At 47.1% G+C, this 25,850-nt stretch overlaps 3 protein-coding genes and 1 long non-coding RNA gene across 12 annotated transcripts in view; 3 read left to right on the top strand and 1 right to left on the bottom strand.

Annotated features, from left to right (window-relative positions):
• Usp3 (ubiquitin specific peptidase 3) overlaps positions 1–14,434 on the top strand; it is a 75,676-nt gene extending 61,242 nt beyond the window's left edge. For all 3 annotated transcript variants that reach the window (XM_059268158.1, XM_059268160.1, XM_059268159.1), the window contains 7 exons: positions 122–268; positions 2,960–3,066; positions 3,207–3,287; positions 11,619–11,737; positions 11,999–12,112; positions 12,217–12,284; positions 13,740–14,434. In XM_059268158.1, the coding sequence (XP_059124141.1) occupies positions 122–268; positions 2,960–3,066; positions 3,207–3,287; positions 11,619–11,737; positions 11,999–12,112; positions 12,217–12,284; positions 13,740–13,905 (802 nt within the window). In that variant the 3' untranslated portion in view covers positions 13,906–14,434. The remainder of the gene's footprint in view (positions 1–121; positions 269–2,959; positions 3,067–3,206; positions 3,288–11,618; positions 11,738–11,998; positions 12,113–12,216; positions 12,285–13,739) is intronic.
• Positions 14,435–16,725: 2,291 nt separating this feature from the next.
• On the top strand, positions 16,726–20,608 carry Fbxl22 (F-box and leucine rich repeat protein 22). The gene is made up of 2 exons (XM_059268157.1): positions 16,726–18,137; positions 20,193–20,608. The coding sequence occupies exons 1-2, from the start codon at positions 17,803–17,805 to the stop codon at positions 20,584–20,586; spliced, it is 729 nt and encodes a 242-aa protein (XP_059124140.1). The 5' UTR covers positions 16,726–17,802; the 3' UTR covers positions 20,587–20,608.
• Positions 20,609–20,630: 22 nt separating this feature from the next.
• LOC131915142 (uncharacterized) lies at positions 20,631–23,879 on the top strand. The gene is made up of 3 exons (XR_009380271.1): positions 20,631–22,013; positions 22,591–22,730; positions 23,653–23,879. It is a non-coding gene; the product is annotated as an uncharacterized LOC131915142 (long non-coding RNA).
• A 98-nt stretch (positions 23,880–23,977) lies between these two features.
• Herc1 (HECT and RLD domain containing E3 ubiquitin protein ligase family member 1) overlaps positions 23,978–25,850 on the bottom strand; it is a 160,797-nt gene continuing 158,924 nt past the window's right edge. For all 7 annotated transcript variants that reach the window (XM_059268149.1, XM_059268153.1, XM_059268155.1 and 4 more), the window contains exon 78: positions 23,978–24,611. In XM_059268149.1, coding sequence (XP_059124132.1) covers positions 24,426–24,611 — 186 coding nt within the window. In that variant the 3' untranslated portion in view covers positions 23,978–24,425. The remainder of the gene's footprint in view (positions 24,612–25,850) is intronic.

Raw genomic sequence — 25,850 nt, 5'->3', positions numbered from 1 at the left:
TAGAACTGGTGAGACAGAGGGTGGGAATCGGAGGCATGCTTGTGAGCATGGGGCTGCAGTCCTTCATGATGTTTGATGGGCAGGGAGACCCTCCCCACATACTGTTTGTGTTTACTTCAAGGGGTTATCAGCAGCAAGATGCCCACGAATTCATGCGCTACCTTTTGGATCACCTACACTTGGAACTTCAGGGTGGCTTCAATGGTGTTTCCAGATCAGCAATTCTACAGGAGAATTCTACTCTGTCTGCAAATAACAAATGCTGCATGTAAGACTTAGCTTACTTTTGCTCTACTCAGAAGTGTGTGTGTGTGTGTGTGTGTGTGTGTGTGTGTGTGTGTGTGTGTATGTGTGCGTGCGCACGCTTGCTATGTGCTTTTGCATTTACATTTACATCTTGATGTTGTTCTCATTATTTTTGGTGAGATTGAATTAGCATTTAAAAGGTTTTCTACCAGATATACTGAATAATGTAATACTACTGAGAGCAGGGACCCGATCTGTAATCTCAGAACATTGGATTGTGAGTCCAATTCCAGACTGAGCTAGTAGTGTCTCTTGCACACACAGTAGTAATGTTTGCTAAAAGCATTTCTTTCTTCTTGAGTAAAACTGAGAAATTAGTAAGTTTTCTGAATTTTTTCTTGTCCCTTACTGTGAACAAAACTATTAACAGCCTGAGACATACTCTGATATCAGAACAGCTATTTTGCTGAGAAGGAAAGTCTTTATTATTTCAGTATGGATTCTAGTCATTTACAATTTTTAAAGACAGAGCTTTACTCTGTAGCCCTGGCTAGCCTGGGACTTCCAGAGCGTGCCTGCTTCCTGAGTCTGCACTGTGCTCGGCCTTTTTTTTTTTTTTTTTTTTTTTTTCAGTTGTCAGTATTCTTTATAGAGGATTCTTTATGTAGGAGAGGGACTTAGAAGACACTGGTACTTTCTGGTCGTTGGCACTCACCCTCCAATCCTGCAGTGTCACTGAAGAGCGACTGGTGTGAATTACCAGCTTCCTCCAGGACCCTGAAGTTCCAGTCAGAGCACATGGTAGAAAAGGAAGTCCTAAAATCCAGTCAAGCTGTTTGTTGTCCTAGCACCAACTTAAAAGTAGTGTTAAATAAGAATTTGTGTATTATTATAGCATATTCATATATAAAAATACTGATCTGTGCTCTGTCAAAGATAACCTGTATGAAATGAGAGCGTATGTGTCCTCAGTATCTTATGAGCCTGGGGCATTCCAGTGGAATTGCACTGTATAATCTTCATGGGATATAATTTTAGTATTAGTCTATTTAAAGACTAGCAATTGCAAGTTAGAAGAAAAATATATCAAATACTAAAGCTTTCCCTTTATTTGCTTCATTTCATGGGAGGATGTTTCAAGATCTAGAGATATTTGTTAAAAGCACTTCTGGAAGCTAGGAGTGGGGTGGCAATGAGATAGAAATGCCCAGACAGTTGTTAATACTAATACAACAGAACAGCAAGCACTTTGGAAATTATTTATTAATCTTAATGCCATGCCCACCAGATGGCTGAAACTTGATTTCTCCCAGGAAATGATTATGAGGAATGAGTTTTAATGCACTGCTTTTTAATGAAGTAGTTTCCATTTCAATTAAAGGCAACTTTGCATGTGTACATTAGCATGCAAGGGCCAATTGTAGCTCTTCATTTTCATAGAACTTGTATGTTCTTTGGTTATGACACAGGTATAAATGGAAAACCTGAAAAGGTTATGTCCTGTAGTTCCTAATGTCCCTTCAGCCTTTTAAAATCCATTTCTTTTGCATGTAGTGAAGTTGCTTGGACAGTTTTTTGTCTACCATCATGGCAGTAGGTTTAACGTGGTGTGGTGCAGAAATCTCTGCTCAGTGTAAGAGAAACTGGTTGCTGCAGGCAAAATGGTATTTTCTGGTTCAAGTAATTGTACAAGGCTCACAAACAAGTATTTGTTGTAATATTATTACAGACAGGGTCTCTGTACAGCTATGTAGATCAGGTTGGTTTTGAACTCTTGGAGATTTGCCTGCCTCTGCCTCCTGAGTGCTGGGATTAAAAGTGTACACACTGACCCTTGGCCATTATAGCACTATTACTGAGAGCAGACACTGAACCACCTCAGTATCCTTTGGTAGTGTCTTGGTTAAATAAAGGGCTTAATGTGGAGAGCAGCTGCATGACCTAAGCTGGGTCCTGACCCTCTGTCTCAGCGTTGTGGTCTGCAAAGCAGGAACAGCAGTATATATACACAGCTCTGAGCGCTCACTTCACAAACAGGGGTGCTCAGAATGGAACCCACATACAGGACACTTGCTACTCCAGGTACCCTTTCTTCTTCCTGAGCCTGTGGTAGGTCTGGAACCGAGACACAAACTTATGGGGAAAAAAATACCAGCAAGCGAAGGTGTTGCCTGACTTTTTGCTGATAAAATAATGGTGAACACCTGAAGTGCTGTTTGGAGTGAGGATTTCATGTCTAGCAAGTCTTGGAGTCAGGTGCTCTTCCTGTCGCTCTCCGTGCTCATGCAGCTGGAGCAGAGGAATAACCATGTTAGAGCACTCAGGTGCTGAGTTTCTCGTTGCATGGTAAGGTGGTGTCTTTTTATTTACACTGTTTTTATGAAATTTTAGTGCTTTTGACAAGGGCGCACTAGTACATGGCACCTTTTCTTACCTGTAGTGGTTGTTAACTCAAGCTGTAGTAAATGTCTTTATTTCCTCAAGTTGAGGATATGACATCAAGTAGTTTGGAACATTCTGTATCCTCAGCAAGGCCTTACAGTGAAAGAGTAAAATGCAAGGCCACACTTCTTTTCTGATGGGTGTGTTCTGATGGTGAAGCCATCACCTATCACATGTGCAATCATTCATGAGGTCTGTTTTCCCAGTGTGAATGTTTTAAGAACTAAAAGAGCAATTTTTATGAGCTGTTTCCCATGTGGTGTTTCTTTAGAAATGGAGCATCAACTGTTGTCACAGCAATATTTGGAGGAATTCTCCAGAATGAGGTCAACTGCCTCATCTGTGGGACAGAGTCGAGGAAGTTTGATCCATTCCTAGGTAAGGGGACTGGCAGGGGATGTGCTGCTGGGTTTTGTTGTTGTTTTGCTTTTTTGTTTTTGTTTTTGTTTTTTGTTTTTTTTTGGTAAATCTGTAGTGAAGTCAAGTGCCTTTAATAACTCTGGTTCTCTCCTTTTAAGATCTCTCTTTAGATATTCCAAGTCAGTTCAGAAGCAAGCGCTCTAAGAACCAGGAAAGCGGGCCAGTTTGCTCATTACGAGGTATGGGCATTTTAATGTTGCTTTCCTGTTAAAGCTCATAGTCTGGGCAGCTTTTTATCTGTATGTGGTTCACACTGTGTTGTACTTACTACTCCCAGATCCTGTAGGAAGAACACTTCCACATGGTATGTCAACGAAGGGTAAATACTTAGGTTTCTCCTCTTTTTACCTTTTTGTTGTTTTTCAAGTCAGAGACCCTGACTGTTCTGAAACTCGCTCTGTAGACCAGGTTGGCCTCAAACTCACAGCGATCTGCCTGGCTCTGCCTCCTGAGTGCTGGGATTAAAGGCATGTGCCACCACTGCCCGGTGAAAAAGTATATTTTGAGGACTGGTGTTTTGAGGGAGCAGGAGAACTCTAGAAATCATACTAAGGAATGGATAGGCTCAGAAGCTATACCTCACATGGACCCACCAAATATTATTTCTAAAGGGAGAATATACTCCAATATAATAATACCTGGGAATTTCAATACTTCACCTTCCTTAGTGGACAGACAGAAAATGTGAGTTGAGCCATACTATGAAACAAATGAACATTTACAGAATATGTATTGCAGCTGCAGAGTACACGTTCTTTTCAGTACATGCAGTATTCTTTAGGAAAGATCAGATGCTAGGCCAAACATGGAAGTCTCAGTGTGGTGGTCCATGCCTGTAATCCCAGCACTAGGGAAGCCAGGAAAATTTCACATTTGAGGCCAGCCTGGGCTATGTGGTGAGATCCTGTCTCAAAACAAAGAAGTCACAACAGAGTAAAACTGTAAATCAAGGAGGATATACAAGGGAAACAACTTGCTCTTAAATGACCTTGAAGATAGAAGGAAATAAAACATCTAGAAACATCAAAATGACAACATATTAGAAGTAATATTGATAGAGGCGATGCAACAAATATATACATAAAGATGACAGGATAAAGGTCAAATTGGAAATAAAATTGAAACTACTAGGAAGGTGGAAAAGCTTTTTGAAAAGATAAAAAACCCGACAAATCTATAAGTAGACAAAGCAAGAAAGTGAAGGCCCAAATAAGACCAGAGAGGATGGATACCATAAAAATACAAAGAAATTCTGAAAAACTATACAAGACATGGGTAAATACCTGAACACATACAACCTACCAAAATTTAGCCAAGAAACACAAAGTATAAACAGATGAGTAATGGGCTTGAAACAGTAATTGAAGGCCCACACCTTCCTTGATGTTCCTGTCTCTGGACACCATTGCACTGGCCTGGTAGATCCTATCTTTTACAGGGAAATGGGTGGAACCAGAGGATGTCATGGTAAGTGAATAAGCTAGACACAGATATGGATCACATGTTCCTACTCACACTTGAAAATGAAGACACAACAACAACTTGAAAGTAGAAATGATGGGCATGATGGGCATGACCACAGTGAACCACTGATCTGTACAATTAGTATGCGTTAGCTACAACAAATTGAGATGGAAGGAATTCTGCCCAGCTGTCTTCATAAAGCATCACTCAGTATCTTCCTGTGGTGATATAAAGGAGCTGACATACCAATGTTTCTGTAAAATAGAAAATGTAGTACACAAATAAAATGTAAAAAAGCCACACTATAACCAAGTGGGAGTCATCCTATGGGTGCAAGGATGGTTCAACATACTCAAACTAATAAACATGATACAGAATAGCAACAAAATGAAGGACAGAATCCCTGTAGTTATAATATATGTGATAGAAAAAAGGTTTGATGAATTCTAAACACATTAGAAATAGTCATAATACCAAAGGCTGTATAGTAATAAAGTATGTGACTGACATTGAATGAACCTAGAAATTAGTCCATGTTGATACAGCCAACTACTTTTTGACGAAGATGCAAAAAACATACAGAAGATAAAGGAAAGTCTTTTTGATAACAAAATTGTATCCACATATACAGAAGAATGGAGCTAAAGTCTCCTCACTGAATAAAAATATGAACTCAAAATGATCATCTCCCCCTTTTAAACCACTTTCAGGGGCATGTTGAATTTATTTATTATGTAGAGATGGAAATGTGTGATTACCTGTAAGTCTTGTACATGTGTCAAGCCTCCTGCAGAGCTGGACCTGGACATTTTCCTAGATTGTCCTATTTGAGTGTGTTACTAGAGACTCTAACCTTGTACTATTCAAGCCCTCTCCTTTCCAATGAATTTGTATGTTATGCCCTGGAGGCTTCTGTCAGTGACGTCTTCCCTCACGTACCCTACTGTCCTATTACAAATCCTATTGTCCCAACATAAAGTGCAAACATTTAAATTGTATTACATTTGTGTATGTGTGGAGTCAGAGGACAACTTGGAGAAGTCTGTTCCCTCCTCTACCGGGTGGGTCCTAGCAATCATACTCAGGTTGTCCGACTTGGCAGCAGGTGCCTTTACTCACTCGCCGAGCCAGCTCACTGGCATTAATCTTTTTTTAACAACAGTCTCTTTGTTCAGGCCCCTTCATTCAGAGTTTCAAATCTACTCACATACCCCCTTCACCAACTGCATATGTTCTTAATGTTTGCTCTTCCTTTCTGTAAATCTGGCCAAAAGCAGTGAGCCACAGCTATGCTACAACCTGTATACTACACTGTTTTAAAATTTCCTCCACCAAATCAGCTAGTCCACAACATAGTTCAGCTTTACTCAGGGTAGCAGGACATAGGCAGATGTTACAGACTGTAGCATGAATGCCCAATCCAATAAAGTCCTTGAACCTTCCTTCATTAGCCTATTTTACTGTCTGCATTTCTGTTGGTGTTCTGATCTTCCACACTTCTGCCAGAATGGCCATTATGCTGCTGACAGAATTCTAGGGCTTCTCTACCTAGCTGCTCCAAACTTGTATATTCTTTCTACAAACCAGTTCTAAAGACCCACAAATCAAAAAAGGTCAGACTTACCACAACAAAGACAACATTTCTTGGTAACACTTTTCTCATTGCTGTGGTAGCAGCACAGAGGAGAAGGAGTTTATTTTGACTCATGGTGTAAGAGGTTACAGTCCATCCTGGTGGGAAGGGCACAGAAGCAGCTTGTGGTATAACTTAATATTTCATGGGCTAGGAAGCACAGAGCTCACAGCAAATCCTGCAAGACCCATTCCCCAGTAGCCTACCTCCTACAGCCAGATTGCACAGCCTGCCCAAACAGTGCTATGGTCAGTTGGGGACCAGGTGTTCAAATCATGGTCTCATGGTGGAGCATATTTCACATTTAAACCATAACAACCCTGCTACTTAAAGTGATCACTTAGCTTCTTTTTGGTTTTTTGTTTTGTTTTGTTTTTTTTGAGACAGTTTTGGTGCCTGTCCTGGATCTCACTCTGTAGACCAGGCTGGCCTCAAACTCGCAGAGATCCGCCTGGCTCTGCCTCCCAAGTACTGGGATTAAAGGCGTGCGCCACCATCGCCCAGCCACTTAGCCTCTTCTAGGGGATGAAGGCAACAGGCAACCATGAACAAACTGTCAACATTTGCAGATGAATTGATTACATACCTAAAACATTCTGAGTGCTCTTGCTCTCTGTCCCACATACAGAACCAGATGTTTTACAAATGTTAAAGATGCACTTGACCACTGATCTACATCCTGAACTCATCCTTCAGTATTGAAGACTGAACCTGGGGTCTCAGGCATACTAGGCAAGCTCTCTACTACTGAGCTACATCTCCAGCCTTACTCATCCTTCAGTTAAAAAAAAAAATACACAAGCAGTGCTTTGATAACTGAATCCTAAACAGAGATAGAAGAGCTTAGTGAGGTGGTCACATAGAAAACAGAGAAGAGTCTGGAAAGATGGCTGGCCCAGTAGTTAAAAGCACTAGCTGCTTTTCCTGAGGACCTGGACTCAGTCCCTGGAACCCACATGGTAGCTCACAACTGTAGGCCATCCAGTGCCCTCTTCTGGCTTCTTGGGGGTACGCAAACATATGGTACACATTACATGAAGACAAACACCTATACACACAAAATAAAACACAAGATAGAGGAAAAAATCATTTTGAATACAGCAAAAGACTCCCTATCATAGTAGCAGCAAAAACTCAAAAAGTAATCAACAATAAACAAAAATAAGCAGGACCACTGGGCATGGCAGAGAATCCTGATAATCTCATTACTTGTAGCCAGAGCAATAGGATTTTGAGTTTGAGGGTAGCCTGGGCTACATAAAAGTAACAAATGACCTAGAGGAAGAAGAAAAAAAGAGCCTCAACCATGCTACGCGTGTGAAGACCCAGTATGGTAACAGCAGTTTTTTCAAAATTACTCCCTAAATTTGTTCAAAAGTTTCTCTGTAGGCAGACATTCCTTACGAGAAGCTAAAGAAATCAAGTAGAGGCAAGATAGAAATTGGGTAGGAATGTCCTAAAAGTATAAACAGCAGCTGCTGATACAAAAATGTGTGCAGGACCAGATCAGACAGACAATGGGCAGTTCTCAAAGCGGCATCATTCCAAAGCACAGCCCTGGCTTTGGCCTGGGAGTTGCCTGGCTCTGGAACTTGCTAGAGTAGTTCCTTCACATCCATGGTGTGATTCCCACAGGACCCATCAGGTAACAGTGCCAAACTCAAGCAGCAGGTGGAAGTAGCTCTTGAGAACATCTGCCCAGTTTGTCTTGGTGGGTGTTCTGCCAGAGCTCTTTTGTTAAAGCACTGCTGGTTGTCAGAAATCAGTAACAAAAACTGGCATAGATTTAACCCCAATGACCTCCAATAGCTTAGGGTTGAACATTTCATGTGGTGAATACCAAGCTAACATTAATAGTTGCACCGAAGGAACAGGCACAGAATATTGTAAAAATGGCTTATGAGACTATATGTGAATGTAGAATGATGAAATTTATGTAAGATAAAAAAAAATGTGTGAGACTAGAGGTTGTACCCAGGTACTTACACATAGTTAGGGAAGCATACCACCGAGCTCTGTGCAGACCTTTTAGTATGTTTTATATTGGAACATAAAGTTAGCCACTTACTCACAGTGAGTGAGCCCAAGCAGGCCTTCAACTTCTAATCCTCTTGCCTTAGTCTCCTAAGCAGTCCCATTACAGCCTGCACCATTAGGTATGGTTCATGTGCATTGAAATTCTTTAGTGTTTCCAATAGGAAGTTTGATCCAAGAAAAAATGGAACTGCAATTTTTCTCCCTAATTCCCCGCCCCCCCCCCCCCCCCGACAGGGTTTCTCTGTGTAGTTTTGGTGCCTGTCCTGGATCTTGCTCTGTAGACCGTGCTGGCCTCGAACTCACAGAGATCCGCCTGCCTCTGCCTCCCAAGTGCTAAGATTAAAGGCTTGTGTCACCACCGCCTGGCTATAATTACATAATTTTTAAAGGCAATAAAATGTGTACCATATATACTTTTCATTTACTGGTTTGCTAAATTAGCTTTGCAGAGTACATAAAAGGTAATCTAATGACTAAAACAAACCAGTTTTACTTCCTTCTCTCTGTGGAGATGCTATTTGAACAATTTCATATGGAAAACTGCCAGTTGAGAAACAGGCCCTCAAACATGAGAATCCTGAGATTCAAAAAGTGTAGATTTCCCCCTAGAAAGCAGTAAAGTACTGTCAGCACCGTACTCATCCTTAACAGTAGTTGAGCAGACACGGAAGCTCACCCAAGATGTGGTGCTGTCTGTGGATGCTCATTGGCCATGCAGTCTGCTCCCCATACGGGCTCCTATGGACCACCACACTAGTACTTTAGGCCCACTCTGTGATAGCAAAAGATAGGTTGTCTCTGGGTATGCGGTCTCTTAAACAGTGTCTGTGTGTATATATTTTAAGATGTCCTTCCTTCATGTAGAAAAGCATGTTCTGAGCTAGCACAATGGTTTAGCTGACAGCCAGCCACAAGGCTGTAAAGGACTTGCTTTGCAGGTAGGCCCAGAACCCTGTAAAAATTACAAGCATGCCTGGCATCGCAGCACTGGGGGGCAGGGAGGGGGAGACAAGGGGGCCCCTAGAACTTGGTGGCCAGTCAGTCAGTGACCCTTTCTCAAAGGAGGTGGGCGACATTTCTGAGAATGACATCTCGGGTGGTCCTCCTGCCTCCATATTCAGGAGTGCATGCATGCACAGGTAGACAAACACATTTTTTTTTTAAAAAAGAAACATGAAAACTGACCAAACAACAATAAAACCCCAGAAGAACAGAGACATCCTTTAGCCAGTCACCTCGATTTACCATGGTTAAAGATTTGGGCATTACAGGGTCTACATGTAGCAGTACTGTTTGTCCCAAACTTCATCCTTACTGCCTTTGCTCTTTGTCAGGTACGGACTACTTGTGGGGCTGTTCCTGGTCTCCCCATCCTGTTGACTGTCTTGGACCAGTTCCATCTTGTTGACTAGTTACAGGGGTTCTGGGCAGTTGGGTGAGGTCAGGTCTCCTCCTCGTGCTGATGTGCTGGATACTGTGGGCCGTCAGTGCGGTTACTCACAAACCCCTTGCTGGGGTCTGTTGGACCTGCATTGACTGTGAGATTTGGAAGGAAGTGACGTCCTGCCAGTGTCTTTCTGCCCGTGCACTTTAACTTCTTGATTAGTCTTGTAGGACTTTGTACATGTAAGACCATCCTATTTGCAGATTTTAATTTTCCCTTTCCATTTGAGATTGTCTTATTTTTCTTGCTCATTGCTCTGGCTGAAACTTTCAGGGCCACGTTGAACAGATGTGGCAAACACGGACGGGGTCCTTGGCTTATTTCGGTTTTGTACTGGGGTGGGATTTCACCCTGAAGTTTTTCATACGGGCTCTTATCACACCAAGCTCTCTTCTAGTCTGGGTGTTAGACAGTGATTCTGAATAAAGGAAACCGCTTTTCTTTCTTCATTCTATGTCCTTTCTCCCATGTCCCCCAAACCCTACCACAGCCAGCTTTTTACATGATGCAGCACACACTGGTTGATAAAAACACCCATGATTAGCTTCAAAACTCTTAAGAGCACCATAGCACCAGTCTAAAGGGAGTCACAGTGCCAGCCAGTCTGCATTGTAGCCAGTGACCTCCAGAGCTATAGAGATACAGCACTTGGGAGGCCCCTTAAGATACAGAACCCTATGTTTACAAATTCAGATCTAGTAGCTGAGGCTTGCTCTAGGAAGGGTAAGGCTGAAACAGTATGTCTTCTCTGGGGACCACTGGGATAATGGGATCTATCAGGATCAAGCTGAGGAAGGGAATGGAGCCTGAGGAAGGTTTAAAGGAAGGAGTGAAAATTGAGTTGAGATATGTCTACAAGGTATTAGAGTCACGGAGCAAAATCTATCATAGATGCGTGGGCCTCAGAACTCTTGGGGGCCCATCAAGTACAGGCCACACCTAAGCTCTGCTAGACTTTGCCCTGTCTGATTTCCCAAAGGGACACCTTTTGGCACTGCATCAGGGAGGCCAAGGCTGACTCTGACCTGAAACTCTTGAGAACAGTGACATCATTGCCTTTCCTTGCCTATCTAGGTTCTGCTTGCTACTCATCTTACCAAGTTAATCCACTGTTTTACTGTCTATAATATAAAGACAAGCAGAGAAGTGAACACCACAGCCAAGGGTCACAATCAGGGAGAGGCCGAAGAAGTGTCTGACCTAGTACTGGCCCACAGCTGCATAGGTATCCACCCCATGGCTCTAGCAGATGCTGTGTGCACAGACTCTGGCTTCTCAGGTACTAGACAGAGTCAGTCTCTTGCCCTGAGAGTTGGGTACACAGGCATTTGTATTTTTCCACGCAGTAACATGTATCTTCAACAGATTTCCAAGCTACTAACTGCAGCAGGAGTCCAGAAAGATTTCCTGTACAGGCCCAGTGAGCACAGTGGCCTTCCCATCTCTGCTCTTGCAGCATAAAAGCAGCCAGACCACGTGCAAACAGCCAGGTCGCTCGATGATCTGGCTTAGGACCACAGTTTACCAACTCCAGATTAAACAATTAAAACCTTTTGAAAGAGTATAATGTAGCCATGCCTTATCTGGGGGGCTCTGGACAGGGATTTAGATTAGCTGTAAGACTGGAGTGTTTGAGCTAAATCTGACTTTATGTGCTTGGGACTCTATTGAAGTGTTGATTTCACCAGGAATCCATTTTTATTGGCATTTACAGATGAACTCATGAAAAGTGTGAAGCTAGCTAGGTATTTTAAACCTGGTCTTTCTTCCCAGCAAACATCTGTTTATAGCTTGATCCTGGGGATGGTTCACTTTTTTTCAAGTTCTAGAACTTGGAACCTGGGTCGTTTCGCTTCAAGTTAGTCTTCCCCCAAGTGCGCTGCCTCTAGAAAAGCCAGCTCATTTTAATGCTGTCAAAACCACTTACTGCAGATTGTCTCCGAAGCTTCACCGACCTGGAGGAACTTGACGAGACAGAGCTGTATATGTGTCACAAGTGCAAAAAGAAACAGAAGTCCACCAAAAAGTTCTGGATTCAGAAACTTCCCAAGGTCAGTGATGCATTTCAGTTAGGGGGTCTTCATGGAGATGCCCGGGAGGAGTTAGATTAACTGTAAACTCTGTGAACAGTTCCGACTGGTCTACAAGGTTTGCAGTCGGAGCTGGAACCTGCTCATTGATAAGGTACGCAGGAAGAGTAGTATCAAGTCAGAAGAAAACTGGGCGTGCTGGACTGAGCCAGCGGAGCTGGGCAGTACCGAAAGGCGAGTTAGCTGGGGTTGTTCTCAGTCTTTGTCCTGATCTGTCACCAGGTGCTGTGCTTGCACTTGAAAAGGTTTCACTGGACAGCGTATTTAAGAAACAAAGTTGACACGTACGTAGAATTCCCGCTGCGAGGCCTGGACATGAAGTGCTACCTACTAGAGGTAAGGCAGCTGGGAGAGGAAGTCTTGGCAGGGAAGCAGGCCCTGGGCTGTCATTGACCACTGCTCCTAACTCAGCTCTCCGGTACCTCTCCTGTGTTCTGTAGCCAGAGAACAGCGGCCCAGAGAGTTGCCTGTATGACCTTGCTGCTGTGGTGGTGCACCATGGCTCTGGGTAAGTTGTCAGCTTCTTGGAGTTGGGAGTACTTGGTAGCCACAGAAGATGGCTGCAATTTCTAGTCACTCACTGATTTTTCCTGTACTCCCTAAAAATGGGTGCAGAGTCATTAAAGGGTACAGAGTGTTCCTTTGTGGAGCACTCCTGAGAAGATTGGCTGTGAAGCATGAAAGTCCTACAAAAGCAGAACTGGGGGGAGCAGCCCACCCTCTACTCCACACCACTGCAGACTGGAGTCTTTGCAATAACTTACCATGTCGTCTACTTTAAAAATTGACTTTGTTTTGTAGAGTAAGTCTGGTTTTTAGTTTTGGTTTTGTCCTGGAGGCTTGGTTTGTACTTCGGGTTTACCTTTCTGATTTCTGGTCTGATAAAGAATAATTACTTTCATATCACAGATCCTTTCCCTCTCTCTGTGTGGATACTGTTCCACTGACTGTCACAGTGGGGAGGCTGAGCCCACTGGTTTTTATAAGCACTCCGTTGCTTTTCTTAAACATAAACAGGGACACTTGTCGGGTCTTTACTAATGGAAGTATTTTATTTATATTCAGCCTCCTTCTCTTTTCCCTCCTGGAATCCCTGTTTGGTCCTTCCTGCCCCGGACACTGTGGTCACAGTTTGGTGGTCGGCAGTCCTTTTCTAACATCCTACTCCTGTTTTATGGTTGCAACGTCTTCCTGTCAGTGTTGGCACTGGAGAGTTCTGGCTTCTCTCTGGCCTTCTGCATGGGATCCCCGTGACTGTCTCACGGCTCCTTTTTGTACTCTTCTAAAGCTGGATCTTCCCCTAGTGCGCGGGAAAGCAGGACTGCTCAGGCTCTTGGAGCAGCCATGGCGGTCTGTACCTGCTCTGCCCACCCGGTCAGTGCTGACAGGGCAGTCACGGGAGGCTTTCTTCAAGGCACACTGATTGCTGAGCTGGGGTGTTGCTCCCCCCCCCCTTTCTGACAAGAACTCTGTCATCAGTTTTGCATGTTTTCCAGAGGTTTCCACATATACTTACGAGGCTCTCTACAGCTCTCTAGTTTCTGCGCTGCCTCTGGGCCATCTGCGGTGTGTTCTAGAAACTCATTTTGTGGTCAGTTGGTGTATTAGTTTCCCTCTGTCAATATATTCCTTGTCTGTGGGTTTAGAGGAAGGTAAACACAAGAGCTCAACTAACCATCTCAAACTAGAGGTTTCCAGTATTTATTCTTTAGTTACTCTACTTATTAATACCTTTAGCACTGCACAGCTGCAAAGATCCTTTTGTGACTTCTGTAGTTTTTGAATCATCATTTGAGACTGGGTCTCACTGTGTTACCCTAGAACTTGCTATGTAGACCAGGCTGGCCCCAAACTCACAGAGATCCCAAGTGCTGGAATTGAAGGTGTGCACCACCACCCAGACCTTTTTCTATTTACTCGTTCATTTTACGTCTAGTCTTTTATCTCTTGCCTTTCTTTACAGGGTCGGTTCTGGACATTACACAGCATATGCAGCTCACGCAGGCCGCTGGTTCCACTTCAACGACAGTACTGTAACAGTGACTGATGAGGAGACCGTTGGGAAGGCAAAGGCCTACATTCTGTTCTATGTGGAGCGTCAGGCCAGAGCTGGATCAGATAAACTTTAATACCTCCTCTGACCACAATTCAACTATACCGGACAAACATTTCCAACTTTCCATAAATACTTGATCCAAGAGTTAATTTCGTTATGCACTTTTCAATTTCCAGTTTGGGGTTTAGTTTGGTTGATGGTAGTGACTTACTCAGTATGGGCACCGACTAATTTTTGTTGTTGTTCCACCAGAAAACCTCGGCAGGCATTTGGATTGGCTGCTTTAGTTGTAATAACTCAGTTTTATATGTAGTTTCCAGGACTTAGTTCTGTTTGACTTTTTATATTAATGTTTTCAGTTGTCACCAAGGCACATGCTGAGAGCCACCCTACCTGCTGCCTTTCATAGCTGCCGGCCAAGTCAGGGACTCCAATGAGGATTGTGTGCGCAGGACCTGTGGCCCACTGGTCTCACAGTGACTGCTCAGGAATTCCTCTGACTGTAGGTGGTAGCTGAAGGTCAGTAGACCAGGCCATTGCCACTGCCTGTGTCTCTGGGCTTCTGTTTCTCAGAGTTAAATAAATCTGTCAGTTCTGTCGCATCTGTGCTCAAGTTCCAGAATTGCTGTTTGTTTCTGTTCTACTGTCAGTATGTCCTTGGAGCAGACAGGCCAGGAGCACTGAGAGTGTTTGAAAAGCCCTGTGATTTAGCTGCATGGTAGAGGTATGTCCCGTGAGGCGGACTGTTTGCCCATCAGAGGTGAGGTCTTACCCTCCAGAGTTGACTGTCACCTGACTTCAGGTGTTGCTGTGGCATCCCTTCCCGACAGAAGTGGAGTCATCTTTAGTCTGGTTTTTAACTCGCTCCCTGCCTGAGAGCAGAGCCAGGTGAAGTATTTTTGTCTCTGAACAGGAATAGTTTCTATTCTTGAATTCAGTAGCTTAAAAAAAAATTGTTCACAAAAGTAGGTAGAAGCACTGTTTGGATTCAACCCAAACTGAAATTTGGCCCATTTAAAGAAGGTGACTCATGGCAAGTGCTGGAGGCCAGTGACTGACGTGGGGATGGAGTGAGTGGAACCTGCAAGTCAGGGTTCAGAACTCCAGCACAGCTTGTTCCCTGTTCACCTCCAAAAGGGACAAGATGTACTTCATGCAGACTTCGTAGCAATCTTATTTTTTCTATTTAAGGAAAAGTTTGGTAGCTTTTCTTGGTTAGTGTGAAGTTGATGGAGCCGATATGGCCCAGTTCCACTTTAATATCAGCTGGATAAATTCTGCATTCCTTCCCAGCAGAAATGACACACTGGATCAGCACTTGAATACAAACCTAACTTGAACCTGTCAGGACAATGGCCACATGTGGTTACATTGAAAATGCATTCCTCAGTCACAGTAGTCATGGTCCCAGTGCTGGACACAGTGCTGGATTGTACAGGACAGTGCAGTCTGGTGCACTTCCACAAGGCATGGGGTTCTCTTGCACAACACTGGTCTAAATTGTCACGCAGACAAAAAGCTGTGACATCGTGTTTTAAGCATTCGGGAAGACATTAAGGAACTAACTGAGTTAGGAGGTAGAGGCATATGCAGTTCTATTATTCTACTGGTTTGATCCGCAGACTGAGAGTCACATGATTGGCTCTAATATAGTGGAACCTTGATTAACACAACAAAGCCTGACTGTCTTATCTGACCTTGAACAAGCTCCTGCAAATCCAGGTTCCTCTGCTTAGAAGGGAGACTCTGACAGTGGCACTTAGGTCTTGGCCTGTCCATGGGCAACGTAACGACTTACACAGTACAGACTCGGGAGCTGACACTGTCACATCGGGGACACAGCGGCACTGCTGGGTGGAGTGTGTGGACTGCTATGTTGGGGAGAGCGATTTTTAAGGCAGGCAATGCTGTTGGCATACAAGGGGAGTGCATCATCTCTGGGAATTTTTGTAGTGGTTTTATTGCTTGATTTTACTTTACAATGTGTGAATGGCACCATGAGGACTTTTTGAGAAAGTGACCGCACCCATTTGCATTGTGCGTCTGAACATCACTATGTAAACGTGCCTATTTCTACGGCACCTCTTACAAGCTTGCCTTTCTGTGTTAAGACTTTCTCCACGTCACACATTCTAGCCTGCATGCAGCTTTTTGCTCAGCTCATAGGGCCTCATGCATCCCCTGTCCCATCAGCCCCTGGGAACAGGAAACTCCCAAGTCCTCCCACACAGGTGGGGACAAACAGTTTGTGGCAACACAAGTCTCTCTCCATGGTGGAGAAACCTATGCTTATCCACTGTATTCTACTCAGTGTGTAGTGACGACAGATAATGCAATTAAACCAGTCACGTGTGCTGGCCCTGATGTGTCGTGTCTCAGCTGCGGAACCTACTCAGCGATTCCTTAGAGCCAGACTTTCCCTCCTTTGGTTTAGTGTATGTATCTTTTACCCACTGTAACCTCCTCACGTCCCTAAACTCTCTCACGGCCCTTCTACTGCTGAAGTCCGCTCTTGCTCAAGCTCTGGAAAGGCTCAGGTAAGACCTGGTATCACAGCCAGAACATAAATCCCCTGTGGCCAGGGGCAGCCCTGAGAAGATGCCAAGCACAGGAGGAAGGGGACACATGTGACTGACTGGCACCACTGGGCAGCAGCCGCCAGATGAAGGGTGGCTGTGCCAAGCTCATCTGCCATTAAGACTAGTAGTCCGTCCAACGCCAAGGACATCACTTTGCTCAGGACTCCTCTTCTGCTGTGATCACACCCTGGTCCTGCTTCAGCAGCTGAGCTGTTAGGTGCACAGTGCATTAAAGGGCTCTCCTCTTTCCTGTTACTCCTGGGTAACTCTATTCCAGTAGAGCTAAGAAACGGCAGAACAGCAGGCAGCAGGGTGGTCCTGTAGCCTACACCGGCAGGAGGAAAGGTGGGTGGCCATTAAGAGGGTCTGTAAAGTCCTTTCAGGGGAAGCTGCTGCAGTCCTGTTTCTCATGGTGTTGCTTTAAGTACAGCTTCGTTAGTTCCAGATCTGCAGTACAGCAGTGCCTGCCCTCAACTGTGCACTACACTAACACGCCACCCGACCCAGCAGGGCAGCTGGGAGGGGCATGCATCTAAACCCACCAGACTTGGAGTTTACTCCAAGTCATTTACACTTCTCTTGCATTCAAAAATAGAAGCTGAGAAAGAGCTGCCTCTGCCCATCCTCACATTTTGGGAAATACTGAGACAGATAATGAAACCATGCAAATTTACACACACACACCCCACACCCGCCTGCTCGTGTACACAACACTTCAGCTGAATCTTCTATCAAACAGTTAAGGGTAAAAACGGAGCCATCTGGGCCAAGAAATCCTTTGCCCAGTAAGGACATTGGGATTTGAAGATAGCTCAGCCCTGACTGGAAGCCATCAACCTCCTGAGATAAAGTAACAGAAAACAAGTGGGACTCTTGGATTCCACTCACAGCTCGGAATGTGTCACCTCCCTTAGCTCAGTGGATAGAACTCGCCTCTTCCTAGCAAGGGCTAGCAAAGGAGCCACACACACTGAGATCTAACAGTTAACATTCACTACCGCCTTGCCAGGGAGAGAGACTGGCAGCCCAGGAGGGCTGTTGTGGCCAATCACCTCCAGTGAAAACACCTTGAAAAGCCAAGAGCCCTGTGCGCAACACTACTGTCAGCTCAGAGGGAAAAAGAAAAAAACCTTTTAAGGAAACTTTAACTTCAGTGGGCTGCTCTTCTGCCAGGACTTTCAGGCCCTCTGAACATAAGCCGAACCACAGATGTCTGCGTTGTAAGTCTGGATGCTGACACCCGCCCTCCCTACCCGGAGCTTCAGCACCAGTTGTTAGCCAAAAATAAACACCATTCCTCAACCATATATGTCCACCAGTCGTGATCTGGGGAGGGAGCAGGAGGCAGGTCAGACCCTTGCCGGCCACACTCGGGGAGGCCGCCACTCACCATGCACATAACGCAGCTCAATCGGGAGTGCCTGCTGTGCCTCTTCTCCTTCCTGGACAAGGACAGCAGGAAGAGCCTCTCCAGGACCTGCGCCCAGCTCCGAGAGGTGTTTGAGGACCCCGCCCTCTGGCCCCTGCTGCACTTCCATTCCCTCGCAGAGCTCAAGAAGGACAACTTCCGGCTGGGCCCTGCGCTGCGCAGCCTGTCCATCTGCTGGCATTCCAGCCGTGTGCAGGTGTGCAGCATCGAGGACTGGCTCAAGAGTGCCTTCCAGAGGAGCGTCTGCAGCCAGCATGAGAACCTGGTTAATGATTTCCTTCTGCAGGTGTGCGACAGGTAGGCCACCTTGCCCCTGAGCAGTGTGGCCTTGCTGGCCTTGGCTCCAGGGGGACAGGAAAGCACACTTCCAAGAGCAATATGGCTCAGACTCAGTCTAAGGCAGACAACCAGTGCCCAAGAGTTGGGTAAAATGGGCTCACACTCAGTCTCTCAGCTCCGGAAGCTGCCTCTGTGGCAAAGGAGCAGAGAGGTTCAGCTGGCCCTGTTCTTGGAGCAGCTGCCTTCACTGGCAGCCATGAAGGGTTGGTTGGTTAGGTCCAGCTGAGCCTGAATTTTCAAGGTCAGGCCCTGGGAAAAGACTTCAGAGGCATCAGTGGGCCCAGGCCTCTAATTTGGAATTGCTGATGAGGAAGGAGAGCCAAGTGCTCAGGTGAGCTGAGCCAACGCCTGTTGCAGGAGTAGCAGTGAGCGAGTGTGAGGAACACTACCTACCTTGCACAGCACCCGGGGAGTATTGCAACTGTCAGAGGAGCAAACGGGATGCTCCGAGACAGTGTGATGTGCCCAGTGTGGGGGCACCCGATTCTTAGCAAATATGAGATATACCAACCAGTTAAATTTGAATTTGGGATAAAGCAACTCATGCCCTGCAGACCACCCCTATTTGATCTTTTGACTCCTTGCACAGACTGACCCACCAAATGGGTTGGCCACACCTCCCTGCATTGGGCAGCTCTGGCCAACATGGCTCTGCCAGCAGTTGAAGAGAGCTCGGTGCTCGCTAACAAGCTTGAATGGTTGCCAGCTGCTGTCACTCAAAGTTAATAGCCACTGTTAGCCGGCTCAGAACAGGAAATAATTACAGTGGCCTGCCTCTCACTTCTTCTCTTTTCCCCAAGTTGGATTGTTGTAGTGGCTCTGACTAGATCAGGCCAGGCCATTTTGATAGGGTTCACTAGGTTCAAAATCCCAAACTGCAAGGTGATGGGTGGAAGGGGAGTGTCACAACCCCAAGTTGCTGGAAGATAGCCAGGTTTAATCCCCCAAATCAGCAAGATTTGATGTCAGGTTACAGGGTCTGCCCAGCACTGGTCCCCAGTGCCAGAGAAAGTGCAAAGGGAGTTGAGTTCCCAGCTCTGCAAACAGAAAATTGTCTTGTGTCCCAGGGTGAGAGGATGAAGTGACACGGTAATACCCAGTACACGGGAGAAGGGTCACCTGTTCTGGATTCTGCCTTAGACCTTCTCAATCTAAAACTCCAAGGCCACGTCAGGCAATATGCTGAGGGCTTAAATGCACCTTCATGACGGTCATGAGTTACAGTATCTATAGTGAAGTCACCTGAGCCACTAGGAGCCAGTCTCTTCATTTACAAACTGGGGTAGCACGCAGTGGGGTGATCAGTGCCAGTGTGCCGAAGGCCCACGGACTTGAGGGAGGCACGGGCTCAGTGTGGGAAATGGTGCCACGCCCATTATATTTTAAGTTATTCATCTTCCGGGGCACAAGGGGGAAGAGCTGACAAGGTGCTAAGGGACGGTAGTATGGAAAGGAACCTGCTCCTCCAATCCAGATTCGGCTCCTTGACTGCAGGGCCCAGGCTGCCCTCCTGGTCTCCAAGAAAGTGGGTTATGTCTGCCTGCAGGGGTGCTCTGCTCACTCAGACCTCAGTCCTCACAAGCGCGTGGGTACACACTGCCACACCCACCTACCACCCAGAAGTAAACTTTGGCTCAGCCATGTCAGCCACACTACAGATAGTCTCGGCAGCGTCCCAGAGTGTACCAACTTCAGGGCCCGCCTCCAGCTGCCTTGGGTTCCAGGCTGCAGCCCCAGGGGATGAAGTGACTTCAGGTAATCGAGCTGAAAGCTAGATCCAACACTATGGCATTTAGTCATCAGCCATAACCCCAGGAGACTTCTGTCCCCAGAGTCCCCGGCACGCACGGCTCCCAACCCCGGGGAGGATCTAAGACACAGCTGTCCCTCCCAGAGATTCAAGATAACGGCTCCAGCAGACGCAGGGGACAGGGGGCCCTGGCTGCGGTCCTAGCCTTTCGGACTCCGAGTCCTGCCGCACCTCAGCCCCGTGTCACCGCAATCTCCCCGCAGGTGCCCCAACCTGGCGTCCGTCACGCTTTCGGGCTGCGGCCACGTCACCGACGACTGTCTGGCGCGCCTGTTGCTCAGCTGCCCGCGCCTGCGCACGCTGCGCCTCGAGAACTGCGCGCGCGTCACCAACCGCACTCTGGCGGCCGTGGCCGCGCACGGGCGCGCGCTGCAGACGCTGCACGTGGACTTCTGCCGCAACGTGAGCGCCGCTGGCCTGCTTCGCCTGCGCGCCGCCTGCCCGAGCCTGACCGTGAGCGCGGAGCACAGTGCGGCCATGATCCCCGACCAGCCGCCGCGCGCTCGCGCCTGCGCGGCCTCGGTGTTCCCGGCTGCAGCGGGGGGACTGTGCCTACCTCACCCCACGAGTTCCTGTGGAGGACGCGCACGCGATTAAACGAGCGGATGCTTGGGAAACACTTGGTGGTTCTTTTTAAACGTCCGCCCCGCCCGACCCCGCGTTTCCAGCCCGCGCGCACTCACGCGCCCTAGCGGCCCGGCCGCGCACTAGGCTGGCGAGGAGCCTCTGAATGGCGGAGAACTCGAGGCTGGGGCCTCGCTAGCCGCTCATGCCCGCACCGAAGCAGGATGCACTAACCATTCTAGAAAAGTCGCTCCCGTCCCTGCATGACTTATAGTTACCAATATATGTCCTGCGGTTCTCACAAGGGAAAAATGCATAACTTTATAAAAAGCCAGTATTCAAAGATAAAAGTAGTAGCCCTAGTTAAGTGCTTGGATATGGAACCATTGTTAGCTGATGAAAAAACCGAGACTTTAATTTCCTAGATTTGCTGGCTGTGCCCTGGACTTCAGGTCCATTTCACCTTAGCGGTCCTGTCCCCATGACCGGGGCCTAGACCGGGACGGGGCAATCAGGGTAAACGGACACAGCCGGGAGATGCGCAAGCTCAGCGGAGCTCCCCCACCGCCCACTCTACTCAAGACTCTTCGTTTATCTGCAGCCAGGTTTTTAGTTTTCTGTGAAATGGTTTCCCGATTCCGACCCACAAGTTCCTTAATATGTTTCCAAATGAGAAACAGCAAGAAAAAGACAAATTCTGTTCTCACGGAACCTCTATTCTAGTAGAGGCAGTAATTAATTGGTCTAGAAGGCGGCTTGGGGGGTAGGGTGAGGATGACTCCGGGATTGGTGGCAACCCTGGGGGTGGGGAGGCACTCAGAAGGGGCTGACCAACTAAATCTCATGGAGAAGGTGACGCTTGCGCCATGAAGCAAGCCAGGGACCCAGCAAGCCATATGGAAAGTGTTACAGGCCAAGAAACTGCAGGGTGCCAGACTAGGAGCAGGGTTAGGGTGTTGGCAACAGCAATGAGATCAGCTTGGCTGGAGCAGGGAGAAGAGACGTTGAGGACGTGATGGAGGGAGCTGTGAAGGACAGATTAGGGGAGGATTACATAGGTCCCCTCGTGCCAGCAGGAGCCAGCACACCAAGCACGGGGAAAGCCTGTGAAATTCACTGCTTACCTGCTGCTGCCGCGTTCTGAGCAGTGGCAGTGCTTACCTAGCTCAGAATCAGAAGGCACACACACTAGCCCTGGTCTGGCATAATGCCTTTTAATCTATGGGAAAGCCAGTGGCTCAGCCAAGGGAGTGTCCCAACTGTAATGATGATCCCATCAGCAGGCAGATCTCAGCAAGGACATGGCACCTTCAGGGAAGGTGGGTAAGCCAGGGCAGACGGGGCTGCCAGACCCCTGGAAACGGCCTTGGCAGCCATCTGTGCCTTCACAGGCTATCAGACCACATTTTCCAGCAGCCCCTGGAATGCCTGTCTTCTCAATCACATACCAGGAGGCTGAGGTGAGTGCACGGCCTCCGCACGAGGCAGACCACCCTTCTGGCTGGAAACTGCCCCAAGACCACATCAAGCTGGGGCCTGGGGTCAGTGAAGACCAGGGCCAGAGTGCTTAGGTGGTGGGCCCCAGAGTCCCTGGGAAGTCTGAGGTGGTGCTCTGGGATTTGTTTTACAGGGGCACAGGCCAGTTACTGCACTAGCTGAGCCTCCTGGATTCTACTGTGGCAGTGCTGGCCTGTGACCCAGTGCTTTTCCCAAGAATGTAAAGGGAGACCACCTGATCCGGAGAGACCCTCCTGCCAGCTCTTCCAATCAATGTCCAACACATGCTCTTTGCTAAATACCAAGCTTACCAGACCCAGTGCTTCATCTAGTAAGGTCACAACCTGGGAGAAGTGGAACAAACCCACGTGTGCACGGACAGCTGGGAAAAGCTTGATTTAAAGGCTCTGTTTTCTTGAGATCGATAAAGGACGTAAATCTGCAAGTATTTGTTAATGAAATGAGGACAGCAATTAAGAAACTATACAAATCTCTACAGGGGGTGAATGTGACCCAGGTAAACCAAATCTCTTTCCCTAGACCCAACTGCTGCTCCATAGATAAGAAACTAGTCTTGGAGAATCAAGAGAAGGAAAAAACAAAGCAAGCATGTTTCCAGCCAAGAGGCATCTGCATCTGCGCACTCTTCCCCAGGGCCGGACCTGAGACAAGTGCATTAGGTTTGGGCACCACCCTGCAGCCATGCTCCTACTCTCTCCAGGCAGAGCAAATCTGCCCTTATAGGCCTCAGCCACAGGGTTAGGCATTGTTTTCAAATGAGATAAACTGAAGCCTGCAGACTGCACACCCTTAGCTCAGCAAGAGGGAAGGCCTTCCTGTCACTAGGAGGAAACCCAGAGGAGTCAAAGGGACCTTAACCCCATTAGCACAGAGCCTTAGTGAACTCTCCCGGTCCAGAGGCCCACACAGTGCCTTCCCACCTAAGCTCAGAATGAAGGGCTTGTCTTCAGAAGTCCCTGGTGGCCCCCAGAAACGTTAATCTTTCTCTAAGGCCCAACTCCATATGAAAACTTTAACAAAATGATGCCACAATTCTCAGCTTTATCAGGGTTTCCTCTCAGATTCATGCTCTACTTATCATGGCTGGCAGAACCTCATTTTTCTTTCCTGTTCTCTGAACACAAACACCTGCTTTCCATTTCTCTGCTTGGTACCTTATCTGAGCAGGCTGTCAGCACTGACCTCTCTCTTGGGTCCATGGGAAGCAGCCTGTGACACAGACTCGGTGGGAGTGAAGAGACAAGCTGCCCACAGACCTCCAACTCTTGTTGGAATACTGCAGAACCCTCACGGCCACCTAGAGGTGGCCCCTCTCTCCCAACACATTCAGATGACACTCTAGCACAGATGGGCACTTATCAATGGCCCACAGGGGCTAGGTTCAAGCACCAAGCGGGGCTCTTTCTCAGGCTCCCCCCCCCATTCCCCACCATCCACACACTAGCCCTCCTATGAAGTCGGTTACCCGCTCACCCACACTACTTATTTATGCACGCCCAGTCCCTGCAGGCGCAGCTTTTGGGACCACCGCGCCCTCTCACGTCCTCTGGTACTACTGCTTGCTCCTTCTGTCTCCTCTAGTTCTTCACCACGTGGCACTGGCACAGAGATGCTGTCTCACACCGGATGTGCTGAGGCTTTGCAGGGGGAGGCGGTGCTGAAAAGCTCTGCTCTAGGGTGAGGGAACAAAATGAGAGACCCAGGATGCCAGCAGAACAAAGGGAAGGAGACAGTCAAGCCCGGCTTCTCCCACCACTGTGCTCCTCAGGAATGTCTTTTTCAGACCGACCCTGCCGACACCCCCCCCCCCCCCCCCCCATCAAAGTGACACTGGCTGGCGCCTGGGCTCATGTCTGCCTCAACTCCTAGCCCAGAGCTTCCCTGGATCAACAGCAGCAGCCCCCACTCTGATTCCTGAATCTGCTTTATTTCTCTGCATAAGGAACCCTGCACAGGCGAATCAAACTAAAACAAAATAAATATATGAATATTCATGTAAAACTGTCCTTTCTAATGAACAATTATACACAATGTACAATTTCATGTTCACTGGGTGGGCTTACAAAAATGTATCATTCCCAACTAAAAATGCACCAAAATGGTTCCATGCAAACTTATCCAAAGTGACCAAAAATACAGAGGGAAACCTGACTGAGCAGTTTCTGCTTTTGTTTTTGTACAATCACAGAAAAATAAAAACATCTAGTTTCTTTGATTCATTTGAAGTAACTAAATGTGGTCACTGTTTATGTCAGCTTATGTTCCTAAAACATCTATGCAGTCAGTCACCACGGAAGTGTATCAACATCCAATCGGAAGTGAGCATTCTGGAGAGGGTGACAGCACCCTGGCTGTCAGTAGTCCGTGTCAGAGCCCTCGGTGTTGTCCACGTTTCTCGAGAGCATGTAGTTGTCCATGTCAATTGAACGGCAGTTGTTGATGGCATAGCGCAGGCGCTCAGCCATGACCAGCTGGCTGGAATAGGGGGGCAGCCGCAGCTGGAAGAAGCAGGTCTGTGAGGTAGGCAGACTGTCATAGGGCTGTGGAGAGACAGACCCAGAGCTGTTACCAAGGGCACCACAATACCAGAGAGCATAGAGCTACTCACTACCACCACCAAGACAGGAAAGGGCTTCTCCCTGACTTCAAGATAGATTCTTAGGCTGTGTCCATCTGGCTCATTTGCATGGAAGCAGAGATTAGGTCCTGGCAGAGGCACATGGGATCCACTGTCATGGAGGCAAGTTACTTCCTCCAATGGCCCTGTAATGTATGTCAGGTGACAAGCCCTGACTAGGTAGGACTGCTTCAGAACACTGCACAGAACCTGTCAGAGTAAGAGGCCAGAGTCCCCTCCTGCCTACCAAGGGGCACAGATTTGAGGTCATGGTGGGGATCCCCCAACAAAGAAAGTGAAGTGGAAGGGGCCAGGGTGCTGTCCCTTCCCTGCTGCACTGTGGTCTGAGCACCTCATTGCTGGCCACAGCCAGTGAGGAAAAGCGGTCAAGCCAGGGACTGCATTTAACCCACAGGGATGCCCACACTGAAAACGGTCATTACCAAGACTGTGTTTGGAAAGCTGGTTTTCGTTGGTGGTGGTGCTTTGTTTGGTTTTGTTTCAGACAGGGTTTCTCTGTATAACCTCAGCTATCCTGGAACTTGTTCTGTAGACCAGGTTGGCCTCAAACTCACCGAGATCTGCCTGCCTCTGCCTCCCGAGTGCTGGGATTAAAGGAGTGTGCCACTACACTCAGTTTTTAAAGAGGAATTTTAAAAGTGTACAATTGAAAATGGCTTCTGCTAGAAAGCATGTTATATATCTTCTCTGGCCCTCCCTGCTAACAACCATTTTCTAAACTATTTGCAAGGACAGTGATGATCTTATGTTATTTATTTTTTAGACAAGGTCTGTTATATAGCTCAGGCTGGCCCTAAATTAAACCCCTCCTTTAGTACTGGGATTACAGTGTGCATCACAGCTGGCTATACAGTATTTATTTATTTATTTATTTATTTACTTACTTATTTTTAAGATTTATTTATTATGTACACAGTGTTCCACCTGCAAGTATCCCTGCAGGCCAGAAGAGGGCACCAGATCTCATTATAGATGGCTGTGAGCCACCAAGGGGTTGCTGGAAATTGAATTCAGAACCTCTGGAAAAGCAGCCTATGTTCTTAACCTCTGAGTAATGCATCTCTTCAGCTCCGCTACACAGTATTTAATAGTAAATGTTTCTCTCTTTGCAGTGCTGGGTTGTGAGTGCCAGGGCAGGACT

Source organism: Peromyscus eremicus, chromosome 7 (assembly GCF_949786415.1).
Source record: "Peromyscus eremicus chromosome 7, PerEre_H2_v1, whole genome shotgun sequence".
Classification (NCBI taxonomy): Eukaryota; Metazoa; Chordata; class Mammalia; order Rodentia; family Cricetidae; genus Peromyscus; species Peromyscus eremicus.
The sequence above is the reverse complement of the archived record's forward strand: the minus strand, read 5'-3'. Positions and strand labels throughout refer to the sequence as shown.

Bases quoted from the DNA above. Each gene is read 5' to 3' on its own strand.
- Fbxl22 (XM_059268157.1), top strand. From the start codon at position 17,803: ATGCACATAACGCAGCTCAATCGGGAGTGCCTGCTGTGCCTCTTCTCC. The intron at 18,138-20,192 runs GTAGGCCACCTT...ATCTCCCCGCAG, and splicing joins CTTCTGCAGGTGTGCGACAG to GTGCCCCAACCTGGCGTCCG.